The 26,160-nt window shown below is 42.7% G+C and overlaps 1 protein-coding gene across 4 annotated transcripts in view; it reads left to right on the top strand.

The window, feature by feature from the left end:
- Positions 1-3,365: 3,365 nt before the first annotated feature.
- Positions 3,366-26,160, top strand: part of LOC139050587 (phospholipid-transporting ATPase ABCA3-like) — a 110,655-nt gene continuing 87,860 nt past the window's right edge. For 3 of the 4 annotated variants that reach the window (XM_070527150.1, XM_070527149.1, XM_070527148.1), the window contains exons 1-4: positions 3,366-3,969; positions 11,204-11,559; positions 22,065-22,304; positions 23,571-23,659. In XM_070527150.1, the coding sequence (XP_070383251.1) occupies positions 11,265-11,559; positions 22,065-22,304; positions 23,571-23,659 (624 nt within the window). In that variant the 5' untranslated portion in view covers positions 3,366-3,969; positions 11,204-11,264. The remainder of the gene's footprint in view (positions 3,970-11,203; positions 11,560-22,064; positions 22,305-23,570; positions 23,660-26,160) is intronic. The other variant, XM_070527151.1, reaches the window with a different exon arrangement.

Genomic DNA, 26,160 nt, shown 5'->3' with positions numbered 1-26,160 from the left:
CGCGGGGTTTATAATAAGAGCCTAAGACGTCCTGATAAGCTAGATGGTACTTCATGAAGAAGCAGGCATTAAGCTTTCCCCGTTCGTGGGCCGATGCCGAAGATAGTGCAATACCGGCCCGACCCACGGCGGAGGTGCAGTTCGCCAGTTAGGGGCCCACATACACAGCTTCGCTGGTCATCCTTCTTCACTGAGTGGAAGGGCACTGAGAATTTTTTTTTTTCAAGTGCGCACGCTTAGCTGAGTTACATATTTAAAGGGAATGTCGGCAGTATTGCCAGTAATACACAAAAATTTGCATAATGCCGCTAAGAGTGTGTAAAATTAATAACCAAATGACAATTACTAAACTTTCGTTTCCCTTTTTTATTTTTTGCTGCATTGAGGCGTTAAAACGCTTGCAATGTTTCCCCGACGCCTTGAAAAAAGCAAAGGTGGTAGAAATTGTATACTTGCACAGAATTAATGAAGGCCTTGTGTTATAAATGTGATTTGTGCCGAAAGCTTTATGAGCGTACTTTATAAACCACGCAGGAAGCTTGCTCAATGTTGTGAAAGGATATGTGCATCAAAGTTGACATTCTGATAGAACAGGGGGCATATTATACGTGATGTACGGGCGAATTTTCAGAGCATTAGCAGGCTGTGTGCACCAGTAAAAAAATTAAGTGTCAGGAAATAAGTATTTCAGAGAGGCACTGGAAATAACACAGAAAAAAATTATTATTTTCAACTTTTCATATAATAGAGGGGCTGGCTACCGCTCAGGCATCTCTTCGAATTGTGGTAGGAATGAGAACATCGCGTGTCGCATGGACGGAAATGAGCGTTGTTTTTAACAACAAGGAATGGCATTTTTAATTTGGCTCTGAAAGTGTCGCAAAAGTGGCCCTCGGAAATGAAGTAGCATGAACGAAACTGTGTAAGCTGGACTGATGCATTGTCTAATGTTGTACTTTATAAGCTTCTGCCAACTTTTCCTCGCGTCATTGGGTCATTTCTTATTTCCAGTTAGCGTGTGTTGAGAAGTGGCGCTGCCTTCGTGCAGGTGAATGGAGTGGTGCGTCAAGGGGTCCTCCAACGTGTTCCCTCTCTTGGCATATGGTGATGCACATCAGTTCGTGTCAGGTGCAAAGGTCGTCGAATCGCTGTTCCATGCAGGACGTCGAAGAGTCGTGCCGATCGGCGCAATCGCAGCACCAGTGTGTATACACATTCCGTACCACAATGTGCCTGCTGTGTCGCACAAAAGTCTTCAATTTCGGCAGTAGTGCCAGCATAAAAAAGCACCGCTAGACTACACAGACTTCGCCTGTAAGAAAAACGAGATTTTAGGTGACTAAGATAAAGAAAATTGCGGAGGGGAGTGACTTGTGCAACCGATTACGGGCTCTGGAGGGCTATTTGGGTCATAACTTCAGTGTTTAACGCAAGGTAACCATTTCTGCAGAAGCCCTACACACTTCCACCTTCATGCCTTAACCAGCACGTCATTGTCATCGTGTTCAGTAACCAGTGTCGCGGGCGTCCAACAACAGTTTTAAGAAGAGACCACGCAGATAACAAAACTATGCTTTATACATTTCTACTCGGTTTCTAAAGAAGCCACTGTGCGTTCAGACGCTTCAAATGCCATCGGAAACGCGCGCGCCTAGGCTTATTTGTCGAACAGACAAATTTGTTGTAGTTGTCTTGGCTGCAGAGGCGTTTACAATACACATGAAAGGTGTTAGTTTGTACGGAACATGTGGAATCCTTCGCTATACATGCCAAACATTTCGTTGTTGTGCTTATTAAGTGTTTGACAATTGCTTTACAGCAACACATCCAGCCTATCGTTCCCGTCCAACTGTAGCGGTGCCAACCTCCCCCTCTCCCCCTCCCAAGGATAAGTATACATATTGACAATAATTTTGCATCTCGCTTTATATGCTTTATTACTTAGCTACCAGCTTGGTAACGATGGTATCGTTCCAGGATACCTCGGACACTCAACAAAATTAAATCTTTATATAGTATTCCGAAGAGGCATTGTACAATCAAAAACCCAAACTTCATTGTACGTCTAGAATAACTCTTACCTAGTCGCCCTGTTATACATGTGTAAACAGGTGTATTCTCTGGTCTATTCTAGTGCCAACTTGTCCATATTATAACTGTGAGACAAGTTAAAATTGAGTGAGCACCAAAACCAACGCAGTTTCGCTGTGCAGCTTGTGCTAACACTCCACGAAAATTGAGGGTCGCAACTACTGACGCGCGCGTCAATAAGCCTGGTGCAGTGGCAACACCTACTGAAGTGGTGCAGAGCGCCCACCTACGTGTTGACCTTGTCGTCGATCGAAAGATGGTCGCGCACCGCATCGGTCATTTTCTCCTCTTTCACAATGAGCCCAACTGCAACGCGGGGCGAGATAGGTACTTTGCGGCGCGCCTTTGCCACCTTTTCTGGCCCTGTTACCCCATTCTTAGGTAAGACGATCACGGTGCGTTGGTGACCACTGCCACACCCGCATAATACCTTTGTTCTCATATGTGGTACCACACCACCAGTTTTCGAAAACTGTTGAAGATGCTATAGCTCATCAAGAGTCCACAGCCGCTCGACATTTTGAGCGTGTTTTGAATCCGTCGCACGAAAAAAGTATGTAACGTATAACTTTTGTCGTCGTTGTTGTTGCGCGTTCGAGGAATTGAGACACCGCTATACGGATCGGAAGCTAAATAATAACGTAAACCAAGAAAAAGAAAGAGGCACAAATTATTGCAAATACATTCACCACGAAGGCGGTTTCTGGTGTATGTAATTAGTTCTTGTTCATTGAGAATACATGCACGTATGTACCTAAGTAAAAAAAAAAAATTGGCTGTGGCTTAGCTAAGGTTAAGCCCAGGATGCGAAGCATACTAGCCTTTATTTTAACGCGACAGCGTTAAGGAGCTCGTGTCGCAGAAAAGCCGGTGTCGTCGGCGTCGGCTCAGGCATGCGGCGCTTGCTCAGGCGCACATTTCGTTGTCGCGCCGAACGCTGCGTTGCTCGACGCTCACCGCGTCCGATGCGGGGCGCGTAGTCGCTGCGCCGTAGCCCATTGTCTTACATCCCTTGGCGGGTCGACGGGAACGCTGTCGCGTTCCACTCTTGAAGGCGAAGCTTAAGCGTCCGCTTTGCAGCTGTTATGACGTCATATGGTAGCTACGCGGCCGTGCGCGGCGCAGCAAGGAAGAGCGTGGTTGTGCGGCTAGTATGCTTCGCATAAAAAAGAAAGTACACATCCGCACCCCTCCATCTGCTCGCAAGAGCTGCTCGAAAACAAAACCGAAACCCATTGCCAAGCCCCAGTCTTGACTTGGATTTTCTCTAGTCCGGCTACATTGCAACAACATGGCGTCATTCACGAGCGTCGTTGCTCCGTTGCCGTAAAGTTGTTGCTAAGAGCGGCAGGTGTTTCCTTTTGTCGATTTCGCTTGCCGGCGCCCGTCTGCACGTATCGCTCTGACATATTTGGACAATGCGCTGATTGGCCCAGCCTGACAGTGACATGCTCCATTAACAGCTGTCTACGGCGCATTTGACTCGAATGCGTACCGACACAGCAGCACGGAAACTGGAATACTACAGAAAAGCGCAACGTAGAGAAGACGGAAACCACAGTCGCCGCTGTGGTGCCTTCGTGGGGAACTGCTGATCCCACTGTGAGCCGGCTGGGCCGCAACTATCGCGGCGTCAACCTATTGAGCGATAAAGTTCGTCATGAGGGTCGGAAAGATAAAAACATGACGTTGGACGGCTGTTTCGTTCAGCGTTGCCGCATTGCCGATATCGCAGCAACGTTCGACTCAGCGTCACCCCCTGCATTAGCGGACTCGCCTAAAAGGAAGCACTCTTTTCCTAGTCTGACGTGACAGTGCATCGGAGGCGATGGCACCGCGAATGTGATACTTCGCAGCACCGAAAACGGGTTACATTAGGTAAGTTTTGATTTGTTCTTGCAAGTTTAGCCTTTACGGCGTGATCTCGCAGGATTCATTCCTCGCTTTAATTATGGCGAAACCTTTGACTTTTCGTCAGGTTGAGTACCATAGATTGATATGTTCAGTTCCGGCATTCTTCTAGCAAAGAGCACACAAACCTCTAGCGCGTGAAACCTTGCTCGTACCAATAAATATTAAGATCAGCTTCATTTGCACGGGAATATAAGCTAACTGCGACGCAGCGGACGGTTATTGCCTGTCATTTCGTATCGGGTTGCGTCGAGGTAGGTGGTTAGCGAAAAAAAAGTGAATTATTTCGCACGGGTTGTCATGAATCAATGCGGGATAATGAATCACTCAAGTGAACGTGTTGAAGTATCCGGAAGCTGGCAGATGAAAGAGAAGCCTTGCTGATTGATCAAGTCCGGTCTTGATGGAAACTGAAACTTTCAATTTGAAAGCACCCCGACCTCACTTAATGCATGCAGAAGAGGGAGAGGGCGTGGTTACTCTAACGTCTTTCACCCAATCATCACGGCCATTTAGTGAAAGTACGATTGTGCCTTAAATATGAAATGGCAATGCACTTAGACGCCTGTACATGCCATGAACTTCTACCAAAGTAATGTTTTATGAACTGCATGTATATGTGGAAATCACTTCAATGGGGCAAACACAAATTGTGCTTTGTGAAGGGATGGAACAGTGCTTCTTTTTGTCACAGAAGTTTGCAATTCAAGGGCAATGCAATGATTACTAACCACGCTGCCATAGACATGTTGGACTAGTCTGCATTGTTTTACACTCAAAGCAATTTTCTCAGCTTAGCTGCCGATGAAAGACGATGAGGAAGACGAGAATACTTTCAAACTAACAACTCAGTTCTATTCCCACACATGCACTTGTATATGCAGCAGTGTACACACTTGTAAAATGTAGATACATTAACTTCATGCTGCAGATAGAAGATCAGCATGCCACATGGGTGAGGTCAATGCCACTAAAGGTGTAAGACCTTAAGTTTCTTAATGTCATTATACTTCGGTTACTGCTACATGCACCTATTCAACGACATTAAACGTCGCGATGACGATATAAGTTCATGCTGCAGATACAAATTAGCATGCCACACAGGCGAGGTCAATGCCATTAAAAGTGTAGGACCTTAAATTTATTGTAGCATTCCTAGTTAAAGGACACAGTAGACATAAAGCATTGCTGTGGAACTGGCGTCCATCTCGTCTACATTTATTTCTCTCTTCTCTTCCTCTGTCCCCCCGGTTCCCGCGCTTCATCTTCTATGCGAAGGCTCATACCGCTTCACCCTTCCAGGTTTCTTTTGCTAACCCCTCCTGGTGTAATACTTGAAAACATTTCCAATCGGAGCACACTCAACTGAGCCCCGTTCACCAATGTACCACACAGTCTTCAATATTCCTTTCTGAGTGGCTGTCTTTGTCACAGAGTAAGGACCATAAAATTTGGCACTGGATTCTCTTACTCCTTTCCTAACTAGAATGAGGTCGGTGACTTGAATGTCCGGGATATCTGAGCAATGTCTCTTGTCAGAATTTTTTTTCATTCGTTTACGGTACCTCTCCTCCTGTGTTTTTTGTTTCCTTTCCTCAACGATCTTGAGATTTTCTAACAGCCCCAGTTCACGGTCTACCTGAAGAATAGGGGCCTCTCCTGAAGAAGCGAACTGCGGGCTGCATCCCAAACCACTTGTGTAGGAGCGATTGTGATGTCTTACAGCTGCTTCTAAAGAGCATTTCCATCCACTAGGGAAACTATCGTACATCCTGATGTATTGTTTCACATATCATATAGCACGCTCTGCAAGCCCATTTGCCGCGGGCTGGTATGGCACACAGAATTTGATTGATATATTGTGGTCTCGAGCCCATCTTGCTAGTTTTTCACTCTTGAACGCTGGACCGTTGTCACATACGATCTTCCTGGTTGTCCTAAACATATCCCGTTGGAGGAGGGCGATGACACTATTCGCATCTTCTTTTCCTGCCTGTGCCGCGACCATCCTGGTGCACTCATCTATGGCCAGAAGAAAAGCTTGCGTTTTTCGGACTCTTTCTCGTTTCTTATTTAGCTCGGCAAAATCCAGGTGTATAACTTCAAAAGACACGTTCGAGTGGCAAGGTATCATCATGGCATCCGTAGGCTGCTTATATTTCACTTTGTTGACTTGACAAATGTGGCATGAACGAACGTATTGATTGATGTCTTCTTTCATGTGAGGCCACGTAAGTCCCTTGACTAGTTTGTTGTAGGTGCTCCAAAATCCGTCGTGTCCTCTAGATTCTGGGCTATCGTGGTACAAATAAAGCACCCTGGGAACCAGCGTTGGCGGGACTTGATAGCGACCTGCCATAAAAATGAATTGTTTAGTGCCTTCCCACAATTTTGCTTCATTGATTTCTTCCAATTGTTCTTTGTTGGCCTGTATCATCAGTCTAGACAATGCATCTGCATCAGTCAAAAGGGGTCCAGGTCTGTGGGAGATGGTGAAATCAAACTGCTGCAAGTAGTTCAACCATCTGGCGATACATCCCTAAGGTTGGGTCATATTCAAGAGATGAGTGAGTGCCTGGTGATCCGTGAACAAAGTAAACTTCGCACCTTCTAGATACGTACGGAAGTACTGGATTGCTTTAAGGACAGCAAGAGCTTCCTTTTCAGTAGTGGTGTAGTTGACTTCAGGTGGCTTGAGGGTGTAGCTGTAGTAGCCTACTACATGTCGCTTTTCTCGGCCAGATGCTTCTGGACATTTCTGGTACAAGACTGCACCTGTTCCATAATGTGAGGCATCGGTATTCAGTGCAAAGGGTAAAATGAAATCTGGTATGCGTAGAATAGGGTCAGCAGAGATTCTGTGCACCAGATCACGGTAGACTCTCTCACATTCCTCATCCCACTCAAATGGAACTTCTTTCTGCGTTAGGTGCGTGAGGCATCTTGTTTTTATAGCAAAGTCTTTTATGAAAGGTCTGAAATGTCCTGCTAATCCCAAAAACACACGCAATGAGTGGACGTCATATGATTTCACCAGTTGGGATATTCTCTCGACGGACTCTTGTTTCGTGCTTTTGGTAGTCCCATCAAATACTCTTCCAAGAAACACAGCTTTCTTTGAAAGAATGCACTTTTCTTAAAATTAACCTTGAGTTGTGCCAAGCTAAAGGCATTTAATACCTGAGAAAGGTGTTTCTGATGTTCAGCCTCTGTTTTGGAGAAGATGATAATATCGTCTATGTACACCTTACAAAAGACACCTAGGAAAGGCTTCAGGACTTCGTTCATAATCGTCTGGAACCATGCTGGCGAGTTTTTCCAGCCGAAAGGAAGCCGGTTATACTCATACAGATCGAAGGGCGTGATAAAGCAGTGTACATTTTTTTTTCTTCGGTTAGCAGGATCTGCCAGAAACCTTTGCACAAGTCAATGCATGAAAAACTCTGGCAACCACCTGTCTCATCTATAATCGTGTCTATCTTCGGCATGGGAAATGGTATAAGTTCTGTCTGGCGATTGAGAACCCTGTAATCTGTGCACAGTCTGAAAGTTCCATCTTTCTTCGGCGCAATAGTTATAGGAGAAGTGAAGGGCGATACCTAAGGCCTGATTATATCGGCGTCTAGCATCTCCTGCAATTCTTTCTTCAACCATATCTTGCATTCTCTTGACATGTTATAAGGTGATTTTCGGATGACGGTCTTGTCAGTTAGTTGGAAAGGCACTTTGTGCGACTTCATCGCTTGTGGATAGCTTCCTATGCATACCAGTTCAGGGTAGGTCGTTGCAATATCCTCCACGCACTTGACAATTCGCAGGTTATCTTTTCTATCTTGCTGTGTCTCTTCCCTTGATAGTCCTTCCACTAAAACTGCATCGTCCCCGTATACGTTGATTTTTAGTTTCTTTATACCTGGTCTGGATAGCAGAAAGTCGTACGTCACCCCCGTTATCACCAGTACTTCATTCTCTATTTCATGACCTTGGAACTCGATGTTTACTGAGGCCCACTGATTATGCATTGTCACTTTTCCATCGTACTCTTGCACCCGTAGTACTCTTCCACTACGCAGGTGACTTGAATCTACCAACTTGGCATTTATTATAGACACAGAAGCACCGCTGTCAACCAAAGCCATCATATCTCTATTTCCCACTTTGACAGGAATGTGAAGTAAGCTAGAGCAAGTTAAATAAACAGTCTCAGTTGTGGTCATCGGGTCGGACTGATCACCCTTGTTTATTAGTTTTTTGTCATCGGAGACTCTTGAGCGCCTGAAAGTAGGGGGACAGGGTCATTGTCGACGTTATTCACTCGACCTCTGGGAGCACGCCAACCCAAGTTCTCTGTACTGCCTGCAAGGCGGCTCGGTTCTCGCGGATTACGGCTTGACCAATCGGCGCCGGTCCATCTGAAGCGACTGCTTGAGCCAGCGGTTATATTTTCTTCTGAAGTAGATGGTATGTCGTGAAGGCACTCCAGGAGCCCGTCTATAGTTTTAGGTGATCGTGCTTGCACTAGCTTGAGGACTTCCGCGGGCAATCCGTGCATTATTAGTGCTACTATAGCAGAAGGAGGAAGCATAGGCTCAGCCAGCTTTAAAAGGCGGCGTTTTTCAAAGAAATACTCAACGGGGGAGCCCTGCTTGAATTTGAAATTAAGCGCAGCATCCCATCTTTGCACTGGGTTGCTTCGGAATGTCAAGAATTTTTCCTTCCACTGGTTCCAAGAGTTGCCAACATCTTCAATAATGTGCAGATTGTAACACTGCCGTGCAACACCTCTTAAATAACTACGCATGTTGGTAATCTTGTCCTCACTAGAGTGCCATTTGTTCTTCCCAGTGGCATATTCATAGAATTCAAGCCAACTTTCTGGGCTTGAAGACATGCCGTCAAACGCATCGGGTTCTACAAAATTAGTCGCCGGCTTCTCAGCGTTTAGAGAGCTTATAAGTGACGTCACCCAGTGTTGCGCCATCTGTTCTTGTTGTAGCTGAAGAGCTTTCAAAACGAGGCTCACCTCTTCTGTCGAAGACCGTGATCCAGAGTCCTTTCGACGCATCGATTGAAGAACTAATTCGTCGAAGATCGCCAGACGCAAGTTCACTTTCACCGCACCCTTTCGACGTAGTTCAGCAATGTCTATGGAAGCCTTCTCTAAAACCAGGTTCACGAGTTCTGCCGAGTTGAGTTCGCGAGGTAGTTCCACCGCTGGTTCGTCTTGAGCTTGGTATCTCGAAAAGATAATCTTCTCTGCGGAGGTCTCCTCGAGGAAAAATGTCACCCACATGTTGGAGTCAGTTGTCGGCTGCACCAAAATATTGTAGCGTTCCTAGTTAAAGGACACAGTAGACGTAAAGCATTGCTGTGGAACTGGCGTCCATCTCGTCTACATTTATTTCTCACTTCTCTCTTCTCTTCCTCTGTCCCCCCAGTTCCCGCACTTCTTCGTCTTATATGCGAAGGCTCATACCGCTTCATTTATTAATGCCATTATACTTCGGTCACTGCTACACGCGCATACTTAATGGCATTAAACATTGTGATGGTGATAGCTACAGTGAAACGATGAAGTTTGCTTGCCAATTGTAACATAAAGATGGTTATTTAGGGAGCATATGTTTAAGAAATGGTGTGAGAAGCATTAATAGGCGTATTTTATCTAGTTTGCTTCAGGAATGTCATTGCTGCACCCAGCCGTAAACTGTTTGAAGCCGAAGCTAGCTGAATGGTCAATCCATAGCATAGCCAAAGCATTAAAATTGGGAAAACGGCGCTCACACCTTCAAAGCTTTCAAGCAGCGATCCTGAAGACTTTGACTGTGGGCTCCAGTTTGTTGCAGCGTATGTGCTTCCTTGAGCCAAACATTGTTGAGAAATTCGAAGGCTTCAGTATGAGGCCAGCAAGGCCTCATACTAAATGCGATTTAATAGCTTCTCCTGGCTAACGCACTCACAATTAGTGCTGTAGCCATGTGTAGCAGCAAGATTGCCTAGTGATCTCTAGGAAAATGAAGAGCTCCTTTTTAAAAAAAAAGTGAAAACTGCATTAGTCGTTCTTACCTACAAATTTGTTTACTATCATCTGAATGTGGTCACCACGGCGGGGACATCGGAAATGAGAGTATGCTTTCGATGGCCAAGTGAGTTGTAATAATTGTCTGAACTCGCAACGCCGCAAAAAAAGGGGCTGTTATTAAAAGAAAGTGAAGAATATATTAATTGTTCTTCTCTAAGAATTTGTAAAGTCTCATCAGAATGGGGAGACATTGGGAACGAGAGTATACGTTTGATGGCCAAATGAGTTATGAAAATGCACTACATCGCAAATGGCATTAAAGTACAAGGCATTAGCAAGTTAATGTCATTTTCTGTGCCCGTGTGGCATGGATATCGCATGCAAAGATAAGCATTTTCTTTTGTCATTAATGCTGCTGAGACCACACTGACACAGGTATTTCGGTATTATACAAATTTCCATGGCCTCTAAGATTACTCTCTTCAGGTTGGAGCTCACAGAACTTAACAAAACTCCGCTGTTTTCTTTGCCTTTCGTTTGCAGTTGAGCTGTTAATCTTGCTTTGAGCTGTAAACCAACTAGCTTGTTTAAGCACCATTCTGTTCTTCATTGCCCGTTCAGAGCAGCTGCTGCAGTGAAGGCTGCTCGCTTGATGGGGTTTACACACCATTTAGTCACAGCTGGAATTTTGCTTTCATTGCTGAAATCTGTGGCTATGTAGACATTGGTTGTAAACTGAACTTTTTGCATGACTATTTGTGTGGAGACCTTGGCCAGGATAAGGTAGCCAATTCTATTCAGTTTTTTTTTCCTTTCTACACTTCATCAGTGGCCCGCGCAGTAGTAGTTCACCAAGTAGGAGCATGGTTGGCCATGCATGAGTGGTGGATGATTAGAAAGGTGTGTAATCGAGCGTAAGGAATTATAACATTATACTAGCCCTTGTCAGGCTAAAATTTTTGCAGTTTGAACTGGCCACATAGACAGATATCCTTGTTCCCCGACTGTGATGTACCCTTGTTGCATGAGAGAAAAACAAAACATATCCATTTCTTTGAGGATGGTAGATGAGTAAAGTTCAGCATAAAAAAAGCATGCCACCTGAAATTTTGACTGTCACATTGACACTGAGAATTTAGATGTTCATTAATTCATTTGTTTTTTGTTTTTGTTTTCAAGAAACGTTGAAGCCTGTGTAGAAGACAGCAGCGAGGTGTCTGACCCACACCAGTGTTGCACCATGGCATTCTTCCGGCAGCTCCGAGTGATCCTGTGGAAGAACATTGTTGTGTACTCGTTCAAGCGTCACTATGTGCTCACTTTCTTCACCATGGCGATACCGCTCATGCTGTCTGGAGTGCTGTTGTACCTTCGTAGTCTGGGCTTCAACGATGGGACGGAGCCGATTGTGCGGATGAATGCCACCATCTACACCGAATTCACTCCGGAGTTTACATACCAAGTGCTACCCCCGTATCCTTATGCACCTAACACAACTTACGGCAACAGTCTTATGAAAGCTGTCTTGGGAAATGGTGAGTCCTTTCTCATCTTGGACTCTCTGGCTTGCGGCTCTGACTTGGACTCTCTGACTCTCTGCTTGTCTAGCCAGTAATAATCATCATCTGTCATGCAATCACTTACACTCTTCAGTGCTGTGTGCCCGATACTATCCTGTCGGGAACACTGCTGATATGGGCATGCTGTTCGTGACCTGAAAGTAGTGGGAGTGCAGTGTTAAAAAAAAGAGGAAGCGCATGCTAGATAATAATTCATCATCATCATCAGCCTATTTTATGTCCTCTGCAGGACGAAAGTCCTGCAGTCTCCAATTAGCCCTGTCCCGCACCAACCGATTCCAACTACCACCCGCAAATTTCCTAATTGCGTCGCACCACTTTGTCTTCTGCCATCCTCAACTGCGCTTACCTTCTCTTGGTACCCATTCTGTCACCCTAATGGTCTAACGGTTATCTAATCTGCTCATTACTGGTTAGGGAAAAGATAAGGCTCAATGTGTTTGAACTTTTTTTATAGCTTTTTGGAAGATGTGTACCGCCTTTAGATGCGGACTGATCTAGTATTTCGTTTTCATGGACGAAAGCAACACTTGTTGTTCCTCAGCCTGCCTGAATGAGGCCTCTGTTCACATTCCAGACTGCTTCCCATGCTTACTTAATGTAAATTATGCGTGTTGTTTAGTGCAGAAAGTTGATAAAAAATATAACGAAGATGAGATACACATAAGCGCTTCTGCCCGCTTCCTTTCTTTTCTTTTTTTTCAAGTTTATGAGCTACACGCTAGAAAAGATGTACCTGCAATACCAAAACACAGCTTTTGCAAATCAATTCCCAGCTCTCATGGCCATATTACAGCGGGGATGGATGGAAGGCGAAAATTCCCCTGTATGCAGCTTTGGGTGCACATTAAACAACCCCAGGTGACCTTCATTAACCTGCAGCCCTCCACTGTGACATCTCTTTTGTCCGCCACATAATTCTAAGAATATAATATCCATCAATGAGTCATTAAATCACATTGGCAGGCCCTATCTTTACTCCACAATATATTGTTACGGTGAGATGTGTAGCAATATTGTTGGATTTCTATTATACTAAACGTAACTTTTTCAGTTAAACTTGAAGGCAAGGGCAGCTGCTTGCTGCAACAGGCGAAAACCTGGTGAAATTCTTTTCTTTAGTTTTTCAACTCTAACTTTGTTTTAAGCTCCTTCTTTGTTTGTTCATTCTCTTTAGTTTTGCATTCTTAATAGAGTGATGAAAAACTGGTCATGTCTTTTGACTGGGTAATTGTGCTCAAATTAGTCCTTTTTTTCTTGAAGTCATTAAATAATTACATTCCTCTTTCTTTTTAGGCAGTTTAGCTGCTATGTAATGAGAGAGAGTGATCATTTTCTGGGAATTATTTTGTATATAGTTCTATGAGCAAGTTATGATGTGTTTCATCACAGAACCTTTTATAGTTCTTTGCTGTTATACATTGTTTATATTTTTTCTTTCATTGCTCAGTAATTCTTTATTATGCACTTGGTCACCACTTAGAAAATTATTTATACTAGCATGTGCAATTTCTTATTGCATGCCTGTTTGCTGTTCGAAAGATCATTTGTAGTCGCCAAAAGCTCACGAGTAATAGTACGTAGCACAATACTGGACCCGATGATGAAAAAAGGTCAGGGTGGACTTTGAAGGAAACTTGTTCACTGGAAGGTGTAGAATTTGCCGATAACATACGGATGATCTAAGCACAAAGAAATACAAAGGAAACCTCACCTCTCCCCCATTTCCTGAAAAAATGAAGAGAACAAAAAAGATAAAGCCAATGAGTCAGGCTACATAAGACAGTGCATAAGCTAACAATGCAAAACGGGAACGAGAAAGCTAAGAGTACAGGACAGTGATAATGTGCTTGTGATTATCTTGTGAGCTATCTAACCACATTGATAAAGATGGAATAGTTATAGAAAATACAGGTCAAAGAGTGACAGATACGTAGCACTGATATGATGGCTCGAGCTAATGATCCAAATGCATTATTTACTTAATTTTCTGCATGTTCCTCTTTTTATTCTAATAAACTATTACATTAGTACTATAACTAACCTGGTCACCTTGAAGGTTCAGGTAACCTTGAGAAGCAACATTCATTATTGCTCTAACTTGACTTAGTGAATTAGTTGCTGTGCCACTGCAGCTGTGGAGTTGTGCCTCCAACCCTAATGACATGCTGTGGCTGTCGCACTTGAAAAGTTGAGAATGAAGCTTGACATTCCTGCCTTGGAGGCTTTCTCTCCGTGTAAAAAAAGCAGTACATTAAGTGCAAGTATGTAATCTATACAATATTACGATGTTTATTTATGCTTGAGGCCACTTATATTCCTGGCACAGGGATGCAATGTCGCGAAGATTGTTTTTAATTTTGCAGGCTTTTTCTTCTTCCTTCTTTTTGCTGGAAAAGAGGCTCACAGAACACCTAGGTTGCTACACATGCTGTTACTGCTTATTTCTCTTATGTATTCCACAACCTTTGCATTAGCACCGCATTGAAAAAGTAGGTGCCAATGTAAAGGTAATAAATATCTTGTTAGATTGAAATATTAGTTGCTTGTCCACGATAAAAACAAAGAATGAGGCTAGCATTAACAAAAGCCTATCGACACACAGTAGGCACTGGTTGTGGAAAGCTCTGTAATTTTTTTTCTTGGCCATATATTGTTGGGTACATCCACTATGGGACTTAATTGTGGTTTCTGAGAAAAACTCATGGGTTTCTTTTGTAGCTTCATGCTACGGTTTGGTGGATGACAATTTTTCCTTGTCATGTATTTTGCTCGTCTTGTGGGCTTCCAGAGAACTGATTTGCTGCAACCTAATAGCGTTCTGCACAGTCTAATACAGAGCACCTTTTCTTCATCAGCCTGAATTTCGCGTATGTTGACCTTCACCAAGCTGCTCCAAAACGTGCATCTACTGCTCCAAAATAGACAATGCATCTTCCAAACCTGCTCCAAAGTGCCAAATTTGTTCCTCCCAGAGCTGCTCGAAACGTTCCTTGGCTGCTTCCATCCCTGGAGATGTGCTTCACCCTGTGGAAGCATGCACAACTTTGTAGGGCCAACTTGAGCATGAGAAATGTAAATTTTTTTAAATGATCAGCCTTGGTGGAAACACCTCGTGACAATTCTTGCTTGCGATGGGAGTAGTGGTAACACAACATGACACGCTTTCCAGATTACCAAAAACAATGTTAAAATTCAGATTTCTGTCACAGAAGCATCTTTGTCTTGATTTAAGAGCTTACATTCAGTATGTCAAGATGTTGCTAGAAGCAGTCATATAAGGCATTAACTTGAGGGATGTGTGCGAGTTCACTTGCTTTGCTTGCACTCTGCTTGGATGCCTCTGCCATTGTGCCGAGTAGTTCCAGAAAAATCTCCCAATCAGTAGCTGTTACAAATACATGCCAAACTTGTTCTGCTGTCGAGAAGATGGAAGCAGAAATTTGAATTAGGTTTGGAAATGTCAATGAGATGATGGCAGGAATTGCAAAACTTGAAAAAGTTTGAAGGAAAGCTTGAAAAGAATGTCTCAGAAGGTGCATTGAAATGCTTTTTGAACAGGGTGGGAAAACGTCTTTGATCTGTGGACAGTGCTGCCGGGAACATTAAAGCCAAATATTCTGCTGCATGCCACAGGGAATATAAAATTTGCATAATGGAACGCTTTCTGTCTCCTCAGGCTTTCGAGGTGCAGTTATGCCGCACTCTATGTGATGTTAGTGACGACGATATAGTGTACATGACGGCTAATGTATGCTACTCAATAGGCAATCACTTGCGACTAGGACTCCTCGCAGACATATTGAATTACTCGTGGCTCCAGATCTTCTGTGAAACGAGGAATCAGCGGTAGTTGACACTTCCCGCCCATCCCGTTGCTCTCAGGCACCTTTGTAAAGGTTCCAGCCTTAAGGGTTACTGATGTCTTCAGATCCTGTGTCCACCCTCATGAAAAACAGCTTTTATCATTTTCAAAATTAAACCAGGAATGATAGCCTAAAATAATCTGGTGCAACATAACGCTAGATGCAGGTAACAGTGTATGTCAAACGTGTAGTAATTTTGTTTACGCTTGTTTTTGAGAAAGTTGATACCTTGTCCGAGATGCATCGCTACATCGTCACCGACGGCAAAAGGCAAACTTGTTGTAAATTTCGAATGTCACCAGATGACACGGCAGCATGAAAAACGAAGGTGAGCAACTACCACGTGATGGTAATAGTCCTGTATCTGTGTGTTTAGGAAAACAAAATGCACTTTTATCTGAATGAGCTGGAGAAGCAGACTATCTACATGTAAAGAGATGCAGATTCGTGAACGTGCCAGTGCGATCTTATCAAGTATTGTAGCTAACCAATTGACAGTTAACCGACTTTAAAAGGCGTTGTGTGACTAGCATTTTGTTGAGTCAGAGGAAAACAAATTCATTGTGGAGAGAAAGGAAGGATTGATTGTTGTAGTATTCCTCTCGGTGCTGCCCCAGCTAAGTGGAACCGATGAGTTGAGGGGGAATAAGGAAAGTAAACATTGCACGCTCTTTATATTTTTGTCCATATTAGGTCTTTTCCAAAGATTACTTTGGATGGTATGTCGAAAGGCATTGCGCGCCTTCTGGAGTGTTCTTCAGGTTCCAAGAAAAGGGTGTTTCAGGGTTCCCTTATTTAAGCCGCAACTAACCCAGCAAAAGTGCCCATTGCGAGTTAAGTGGGTTGTTTTTTTTTCAAGTGGCTTAAAAGGGAAGCGAAATTGCCGAGTAACACGACATTGTTTCGGCAGGGGAAAACTCCAGAGAACTTTTAACGTCACCCATGATTCGTTGGTGGGTTAAGGTTGTACTTCTCAGTCCGTCCTGCTTTTACACTAATGAGTGATTTAGATCAAATCCTTCTCAAGGTTTTATTTTAACAGCTGTTGATTTGAACAGCTTGCAGTTTAACTACTTTAAGCTCATGCTGGTTTATGCAAGCAGGAAACTAATGTGATGACTGCTGGCCGTCCAAGACCACCTCAAAGCTTAGCTTAGCTATTCGGACAACCGAGCATGCTTGTTGGAGACATGTATCAGGTTTCCTTTTTGCCATTCATTATGGAACAACTAAGTATTTTTAAGTAAGCACATTTATGTAATCAGTTTTATTCAATTGATCTTGCTTCTATTCTTGAGTCTCCTATTTTCTGTGATTATTTAATCTTCATTTAATTTATTTAGGTGGAGTACACACATATTTTAATGCACAAATAACATCCGTAAACGGCAATATACAGCATGGAACGAGGAATTTATTTACCAGAGAATACATGGCAAAAGGTGTCTCTATGGTGCATGACTAAACCTCGCAACCAAACAGAACTCAGATTGACAGCATGTTTTTTCTTTCACTGCTAAGTTTGCCCCATAGATGTGATTTTAACTGCAAATAAACACATTTTACTATTTTTTTTTTCACTTGGTTCTGTCCTTATTTATTTATTTATTTATGGTACCCTCAAAGTACATTGTACATGACAGTAGGGAGAGGCATAAGCAAAACAACGATTGGTAACAACACTTATGGCATTACAATGCAAAATAAAACAGACACTTAAAAATTAATGCAAAGAATAAAGGAACTCCAAAGGCACATGCTAATATCAATCTAAACATAGACGCACCATAATACAAATAGCAACATTGACTTGTTGGGGCATGATCACTTAATTATGTTTTCTATTGTCATCAAAGGGACAGGATCTGTTATGGCCACTAACGATGATGACAAATTATTTCATTCTTTGCATGTTTTAGGAAAAAATGAATACGAGTACATGACTGTGTTACAATGACGTATGGTGACCTTTTGGGTATGGTTCAAGTGAGAAGAAATAAATGACACCGGTTGAATCCAATGGGAATGCAGGCTGCTGTTGTGGTAGTAAAGTTTATGAAGAAGTGAAAGATGGGATACTTATTTTTCTGGGCAAAAAACATAATGATTGGGTTGGAGGAAGCATTTGTGTATGTTATCTATATACTTTTTCTTTATTGTTTTCCGTGTCAACTCTCGACAGGAAACCGTAAGCCACACCTTGCTGAATTGGAGCGCACTGTGAAAAAATGTGGGGCATTACATCGTGCGCTAGCAATCATCCCAGCTGGCACTGCGCGCACCTGCTGTCTCTTTTCTAAATGTCCTGTAGGGCCATTGCAGCTGCAGTGCGCGTGGGATTGCCATTTACGTCTCTGCTTGAATTGCATTTCTGCTTCGGAATTATGTCACAGGAGGGAGGGGGGTAGCTATTGTGCACAGGTGTTCCGGTGTCTTTCTTTCAAGAAACTCTTCTAGTTGCATTCATGCAACTACGTCTTCTTTCTTTTTTTATGTTTGTGACAATTATCCGGTACAATGAATACTTTCATTGGTCCTTTCAACAGTCCAGTGATACTATGAGTGAAAGTGATGTTTAATCCCCAAAAGCTGATATATGAGCTGTTAGCAATGAGGTCATTTCGTTGTTCAATGCAGCTATACTGAGATACCTACTGTTCTATATTTTTTTTTAGTACAAATAAATTGAATAATATGTTTTCTGTGGCATACTGTGCTGTTCGTCCTTTGAGGTAGATTTTTCTAAGTAGTAGAATTTTGCCTGCGTGAGAAATTGCAATGCTTTGGTAGTCAGTTAAAGTGAGCCACAAACTTTTCAATTATTCACTTTAAGATATGTGTTGCGATTGCAAAATTGAAGCCAAACATTACTGAAAAAAATGTCTGTTGAGGAATCGTAAGAATAGTGCTACTCTTGAGATATCAGTCTTTAAAATAAGCTACAAAATACATTGGTGTTCAATTTAACTGTTTTCTGAAACCAACCACCTCCAACAGTTTCCGACGATATAGTTGGGAGGGCAATGAATTTGTATCAAATTTTGAGGATGAATATGTCGAGAGTGCTTCTAGTCTTAAATTTTCAGCAAAGTGGAGATGACCTCACTACTGTCTGGCTTTAATTTCGCAATTGCAATGAGCCCCATAAAGTGAATAATGAAAAATTTTATTCGTGAGCATTTTAATTACCTATCTTGACACTGCAATTTGTTGAACAAGTAATGACCCTCCTCTTTACTTAATCCACCTGAACAGGCCATAACTGCACTCGCTGTGTGTGACCTCTAAAACTCTATTTCAACTAAAAAAGTAAGCATCACTGCTGTGACTCAAACAGCACAAAATATTTAAAAAAGAATGGAACAGCCAGAAATAATGACACAGCTGAGCAGTTGCTGTGCACAGGAATGTAGCTGAACAAGAAGTCCCTGCACATTTTACCTACATACGATGGACAATTTATAGGTCACGTTGGAGCTGCTCGTTGCTTTAACATCCACTGTGCCGAAGCAGGGCAATCACTGCTCTGAAAAATTAAGTCTCCTAGTGTAATAGCCTGGATATCGAGCAACATTCTTTTATTGCCATACATGCATGATGGGTCGTGCAGCATTAAATACGAGCCAGGTGCCAGAAATTGTTTCTGGAAATTGTGCCATGGGGCTCCCCTTCCCTCGTATTGTACGCACACTGCATTTTCCAAAATCAGTACAAAGCATTTATTGCTCGATGATATCGCGCTCTATGCTGCAAGTGTTTCGCAAGGAGACAATAAAGGGAAACACCGAATTAGTTGGTACTGATACAGCATTCTTTCTTGAAGGAGTACTGGCATGTTATTTCTTACTATGAATGTTTTGCATTGAATGAAAGTCCACGACCCTTAAACTAGAAAAATTACTGGCAGATCTTGGGACACCCTGTATAATTTATTACGATAGCGTTTCGACAGCCAGTTTGGCTTCGTTTCCCAGGAGGCTATTGTGACTTCATGACGCAGAGGGTGGTCATGTGGGAACTCTGTGATGTTGTGGCCCTCACCCTGGCTTGCTTGGTTGCCTCCTGTGCTGCTGCTCATCGCAAGACCCTATGTAACAGCATAGGCAGACGACCATGGCTACTTTTGTTTTTTTAATGTATTGCCCTTCAGGTGCCCATTGAATGTAACACAAGTAGGGAGGTTTCTCTTGTAGTTTTTCTTTCCCTGCAATCGAGAACAGGGAATGGCATTATGTACTCTAGATACTTCTTTTTTCAATTCCTGTACCTTTGTATGATTGCAGCCAAACATGTGTAAGCTACAACTTTGCTTGCTTGTTTTCCCAAGGCGTTGAATAGCCAACCTAATGAGCTGTCCTTTAGCTGTTTCGAAAAAGACTTATCTCGCATCTGTTCGATGTAGAATTTCACTTTCTCTTCAGTTGCTGAAAGCAGCAGCTCTTTTCTTGCTGGTTCGCATAATTTACTGGCACGTAGAGAAATGACAGAACGAGTGTTTGTATCGGCGAGTGACAGGTAATTATGAAAGGGGTTCTTCATTCCGTTACTTGTCATAGCTGCAAAATTGATGTATTACGAGGAAATTAAAATTGCTGTGTTAGATGGCGGAAGAGCAGGAGATGCAAGAAAATGTTGGAGCTTGTGGAGCTTGTTGTAAGGGGCATTAGATGTGAGAATTTGCGGATGAATTTGGAGAACCAGCTTGAGTTATTATCAGGGATCAGACTATGCTTGTCTGTGCAACAGTAAAGGGGCACTGAAACAAAAACATTCCCGCTTTGTAGACAGTGCTGCTGTGACTTTGCAAGACAAATATATTCCGCTGCATGCAGCAGGGAGCCCTACAATCTTGCACGATAAATTGCTTGCTCTCTCCCATGGCTTTCAAAGCCTGCAGACTTTTTTCTACTATACGTTACAACAGCAATGATATCGTAGTGGTCATAATGGCCCATAAATTCCAGCCATTAGCTGATTGATCCTGACCAAAAATGACTCTCAAGCACAAGCTTGCATATATACAGGCCTATCCTTCCACAGATGTTCTAGGGAACAGGGAAGAAACGATTGTCAAAGCATTTCACCTGTCCTTTCGCTGCTCCTTTGTCACTCTCGGGCATTATTGGCAAGCACCTACCTCAGCAGGTTACCTCAAACACACTGTGGAAAGAAGAATGGGCGGACTGTGTTTTCTGTGATTGCATATGACTGTTGAGGTTCTGGTGTGTTGTATGCATCTTTTGTGAGTTGCCTTTGCTACGTTTATGAGAGATGACTGTGTCCCAATTAGTTTCATGTGATTTGCGTTAGGAACTGTTTCAGCGCATTCATGTCACCTTACTGTTGGGCTCTCTCATTCTTGTTACCCCTCTTTTGTTTAATGGCGGCTTGTTATTTCATATTTAGTATGGATTTGTTGTACGTGAAAAGAAGCAGCCAGTCACCTAAAGGTGGCGACATCTCCTAATTATTGCGTATTAAAAGATATTTAAAAAATGGAGACTGCAGGCAGAGAGCATTGCTATCAGTGCTGTCTCAGCTGAGGGGAACTGATATTTCAACAAGAACCGGAGAAAGTAAACCTTGTGCTCTTTGTATCTCTGGTCATACTTGTTTCACCACTTTTTTTTCTAATACATTATTTGAAAGGCATCATGCTCATCCTAGGGTGCTTTCCAAGGTTTCAAGAAAAGTGCTCCAACGCTGCGTTGTTGAGCTCGATGTCGCGGGTTGGAACCCATGACCTTCGGTGGGAGAAAATTAGCAGGAAGTAACAACATGCACATTTAATGAGAATGTCAAGTAATTTAATCAATGTCTCGTGAGTTCACAGGCTTTCAGCTTCATCCCCTTTAGTGTATGCTAAGGTGACTTTCAACTTTTGATTTACTGATAGGTCTGTCACGAATAGATTGATCCGGTTTAACATTTTAAAGTGACACCTGGATGATGATAGAAAACTCCGTCACGATTTGTGTCCTGTTTTCTTATACAAATAGCCAGTGTGAGTGCATAAGTGTTTTTGCATTCTGCCATCATTGGAATGCGGCTGTGGTGGCCTGGAATTGAACTCATAACCTTGTGCTCTGTTGCAAAATGCCACAGCCACTGAGACACTGCAGTGGTTTGTCAACCCCGAGTTGCACCAAGGGATGGCTTGAGATTTATTGAAGCCTCTATGTTCCAGAAACATTTGTAGCAAATTTAGTCATTGTCAGACTTAAATCGAACAATAAAGGTACACACCTGGGAGCCTAAGTCTAACGTACACTAGCTACAAGAGCAAGCATCTAAGCCTTGGAAGGAAGGCTTGTTCACCTAGGAGTTTTGAAGTATGGCTACTAGAAAACTTCAGGAGCATGCAGAGGAGAAACAAAAAAGTGTTTAAGGTCGGTTCTAGTTAAGTATGATGGAGGCTGCACAAAACCATTATGATACATAAGGAAAATTTTAAATGCATAAAGAAATGCCACACAGACAACGGCTATGACTGCTGGAAGAAAAGCAGAAAGTTGAGACTTTAATAACGAGTTTACTATAATAGAGTTTCTGAAGGGCAGGGTCAACTTTGCTATCTTTTTTCCATTATTTCAGAAGCCCTAGGGTTTCCTTCTGAAGAACTGGTTGATGCGTACATTGCACATCATGCCTTAGAGTCACCTGATGGAACTTCGATGGCTGTCATCCTGCATGGCCTTTTGCCGGATGGATCTCCTCCAGTCAACCTCAGCTACACGCTGCGCTTCAACACGTCCCATTTCAACTTCCACACGGGAGAGAGGTTCCCCACGTTCAGGACTCCAGGTCCTCGACAGGATGATGCCCTTTACTCCAGTGAGTGCTTCAGACAGTTTCATGTTGTTTGTGCAATTTTATGCTTGCTGTTTAGTTTTCACTCAGCATTTAAAACAGAAACGCTTTACATGAAGGAAGTAGGAGCATCGAAATTTAGATTTTTCCTTTGCTTAATCAAATTGGTACAAATGCCACTAGTAGCTGTAAAGGGAAGGCAAAGAAAGCATAGGGAAATATCGTTGAAATATAGAAACAGCTTCATATTGTTACTACTAGCGAACATCCATGCCTTCAGTTCTCCTAAATCTTGCTCATTGTCCAGCAAGCATTTTTAGTCTCAGCCATGTGGTAACATACAATAGCTTGCTCGCCAATTTCCTGCTCCTTAGTTCACGTGCTATGTGACACCTGGATGCATTTTCTGCATCCACCACCATAAATGTGAGTGGCTGGGGTATTGGTTTTGGACATGCGTATAATATATCCAAGAAAATAGAAAGTGTCACAGCTGGTGCCGTGGCTCAGTTGGTAGAGCATCGTATGCATCTGGCGAGTGTGGTGGTAGTAGTAACCTAACAAGAATGTTGCTAAATTTGATTTTTTTACTGACCTTAATGACAGTGAATTGCCGTAATAAGATTCGTCAAGAAGCTGGCTAAGCCAGTACCAGCTGGCTGTCTGGAATTATCACCGAGAATAACCACAAATTTATATGTGTACTCTCTTGTCATTATGCAAATACTCTGCTTAAAGTAGAAATGAGGCAACACGGCGATAAAAGCCATGTTAATTGAGAATTGCCTGTTACGTTTTCCGTCGGTCAGTGATATTCCTATTGTGGATGCACTGAAATCCATCAAATGCTTTTTTACATGAAACGCCGTCAGCATTGGTAAGGTTTTATTACTTGTTGCTGGGCTAGTTAATACTTCTTGCGGCATAAAAGACACAGCAAGCAAGGAAACAACCAGACAGGAAAGAGTATCGTGTTTCTTTCTTGTCTGGTTGTTCCCTTATTAGTTGCATCTGTTCTACTGCAAGAAGTGTTAACTGACTAGCCTAGCAACAGTAGTAATATGTTATGTTTCTTCTGTAATGGACCCTGCTTTTTGTTCTTTGTCTTCTATGGAGCCTTTTCTGCTAATTGTACACATTGCCTCTATGACGCTTTTTCATGTCCAGTTGTTTTCCTTACGTGTTGCATGTTTTTCACCATCAGGAGGATTGATATGTTTGTTTGTGGTGCAGTGCATGAACACCCATCTTCTGAACTGTATTTGTTACTTTAAACTTTGCTACTTCCAGCACTGATGTGGGGACTGCAGGACAAAATGTTCACGGAGCATGTAAAACTTTTGAGGAAAGCAAAGGGGCTTTCCCGCCAGAAGCCAGCGGTGAGTTGCATTTGATGAAGCCCATGGTTGGCAGTGAAGCAAAATCAGTTTACAAAGAGGTGCGGCATTTCCGAGCTATCACTTTTGAGAACACGAACAGTTTTGCGACATTCCGCGCAACTTGGCACTGGATGCATAAAAAGCATATGGCTGACAGTGTTCCTGGCACCATCCGCATATACCGTCGGCGATCGATTTGCTGGACGCCCGATTTTTTCGGACATGGCCGATAATTCGTACGCCTTCGCAGCACCGCATAGAGTCACTGTGTGAAAATGTATGAAATTTCAGACGCAAGAAACCTTTGGCCGGCCGTGGCTTTTTTTGATGTGATCGCTGGTTTGAAACGGCTTTAATCGAAGCCACCACTGCTGGCATTTTAATTATCTCCCCGCTTCAAACCGGCGCTCTTGCACGCAGATCCGCTGGCAGCCGTAGCCACCACAGCGGCAACGCTTGACCTAGCTATTTCGAGGTTCGCTACCAAGCTTCTTGCTGTTCAGTGCCGTGCTTTTCATTTGAACAATTTGCTGCTGTTAGCAATGGGCGCCGACTCTGTCTTTGTAATTCTCACTAGCAGCTTTGAAGCTCGTAAAGCATGACGCGTTGCATAATGCCGGTTTCCAAAAGTCAGCTTCGCCTCAATACAGCAATCGTATGCGGCAAAGCATAGTAAGAGAGGGAACGGGCAATTGTCGTAGGACACGGTATGTATTCCTTAATTATACACGCGTGCACCCGTCGTCTCCTATCACAGTACGGGCACTGACATGCCTAATACATGTACTGACAGGCCTTTATAGCTATTACGGATGTGTGTGTGGTGATTTGAGCCTGTGGGGGCAGTAAAAGGCGTGCATTCATTTTTTCGAACTGCCTGATTGTTCGGATGTTTTCGTGGCACCTAGGAAGTTCGAAAAATCGGATGTTGACTCTAGTCAGCATGGTAGAGTCCGAAACACTGTCATCCATGTACACAGACGTGTCCATTGCTGTATCATGCAATGGCTGGCTCGCGCAAAGTGGTGGTCGAAAATGCCGTCCCAAATGCCGACCACATAAGTCTTCCTCATCTTGGAATCGGTTAAGCTCTGAACATGATGTTTTCACAAAGTTGTAATAGTATTTGTTGCGACAAAATAGAGAACTCATAACATGGAGACCCCTTGCCTCTGTCTGTCCAACTTGAACAGCAATTTAATGTGCTAATATTCTTCACTATTCTTCTTTATCTCAAGACACACATTAATGTTAGGAGTGTTTTGCATGTTCACTTGGTAATGCATCTACTTTGTTGAGATTCAGATGGCTAGAAAATAAACTCAAGATTCTTAGGTGTGTGTCAGTTCTTTCTTTTTTCCCTTTTTTACCTGTTAAACCATAGATCAGCCATCCCAGCACTGGGCATATCTTTAACAAGGCTGATTCTTGGGCTAGTTGGTATGGTTTACTCATAATAGCAAAACCTTTAGCACAATTCAAAAAGACAGGGACATGACAGAGATGCTGTCCTGTGTCTCTGTCACCTCCCTGTCTTTTTGAATTGCATTAAAGGCTTTGCCATTATGAGCTTATTTTAGTTGAGCTTGTTTGAAAGTTGACTTGATATTTCAAGCATCTTTAGGAGAGAATAAGGAAACGGGACAGGGCAGAATGATGGGTGAATGCAGGATGTATAATGCATCCAGCGTACCTTTCTTCTTTGGCATTGTTTTCATGATATAGTTAAAGTACTTGAAATGTCAGATAGTGCAACAGTGTGTTTCACTTGTTGATTTAGAAATGCACATGTTTCTCGGAACATTGGTGCTTTTCATAGAAGCCTACATCAGGCTGCAGGGGCTTTTGCATTGGCAGCAAAAATAAATAAATAAATGTTTATTTATTTCTTTTTGGTGGCTCTTAGCTGCCAGATCATGACTAGAGGAGCCACTTGTGGGTGCAGTCTGAATTTTTATTTATTTCTGTGCAGTAGATTGTCAAATGATTGCAGCTTATAATGTTTTTTGCTTTGAAATAGATGTTTTCTCAACATACTGTTACTATTTACATTACTGGAAACCTGCCGACATTTAAAATTTTTATTTTAAGATGCTTCATCTTTAATGCTCGTTTACAACTGTCATATTTATACAAATGTTTCCAGATTTTTTATTTTCATATAATTTGGGGCAGGACCAATTTTGAAAAGACAAATGTAGTCATGGAGTGATGTCTTATGGCCCATTTTTCGGACCCTTTGACTATATAAACCAACCTTCGTGGCAGTGTACACCAACTGATAGAACCAATGTATAGTGGTAACCGAATCTTTGACAGCCATTACGTCAATATTTCATTAATAAACTTCATAAACATTATTGCTTGTCTGTGGCGTGGCTCTTTATTTCTGCGCCTGCAAGCAGAATGCCTTTTCAAAGCACCCCTACAGAACAGTATCTGCAAACATTTAATAAACAGTCAAAATATTGAAGAATCAAACAGTTTTGAGTATTTTTTTA

This window comes from Dermacentor albipictus, chromosome 10 (genome assembly GCF_038994185.2).
Source record: "Dermacentor albipictus isolate Rhodes 1998 colony chromosome 10, USDA_Dalb.pri_finalv2, whole genome shotgun sequence".
NCBI lineage: Eukaryota > Metazoa > Arthropoda > Arachnida > Ixodida > Ixodidae > Dermacentor > Dermacentor albipictus.
The sequence above is the reverse complement of the archived record's forward strand: the minus strand, read 5'-3'. Positions and strand labels throughout refer to the sequence as shown.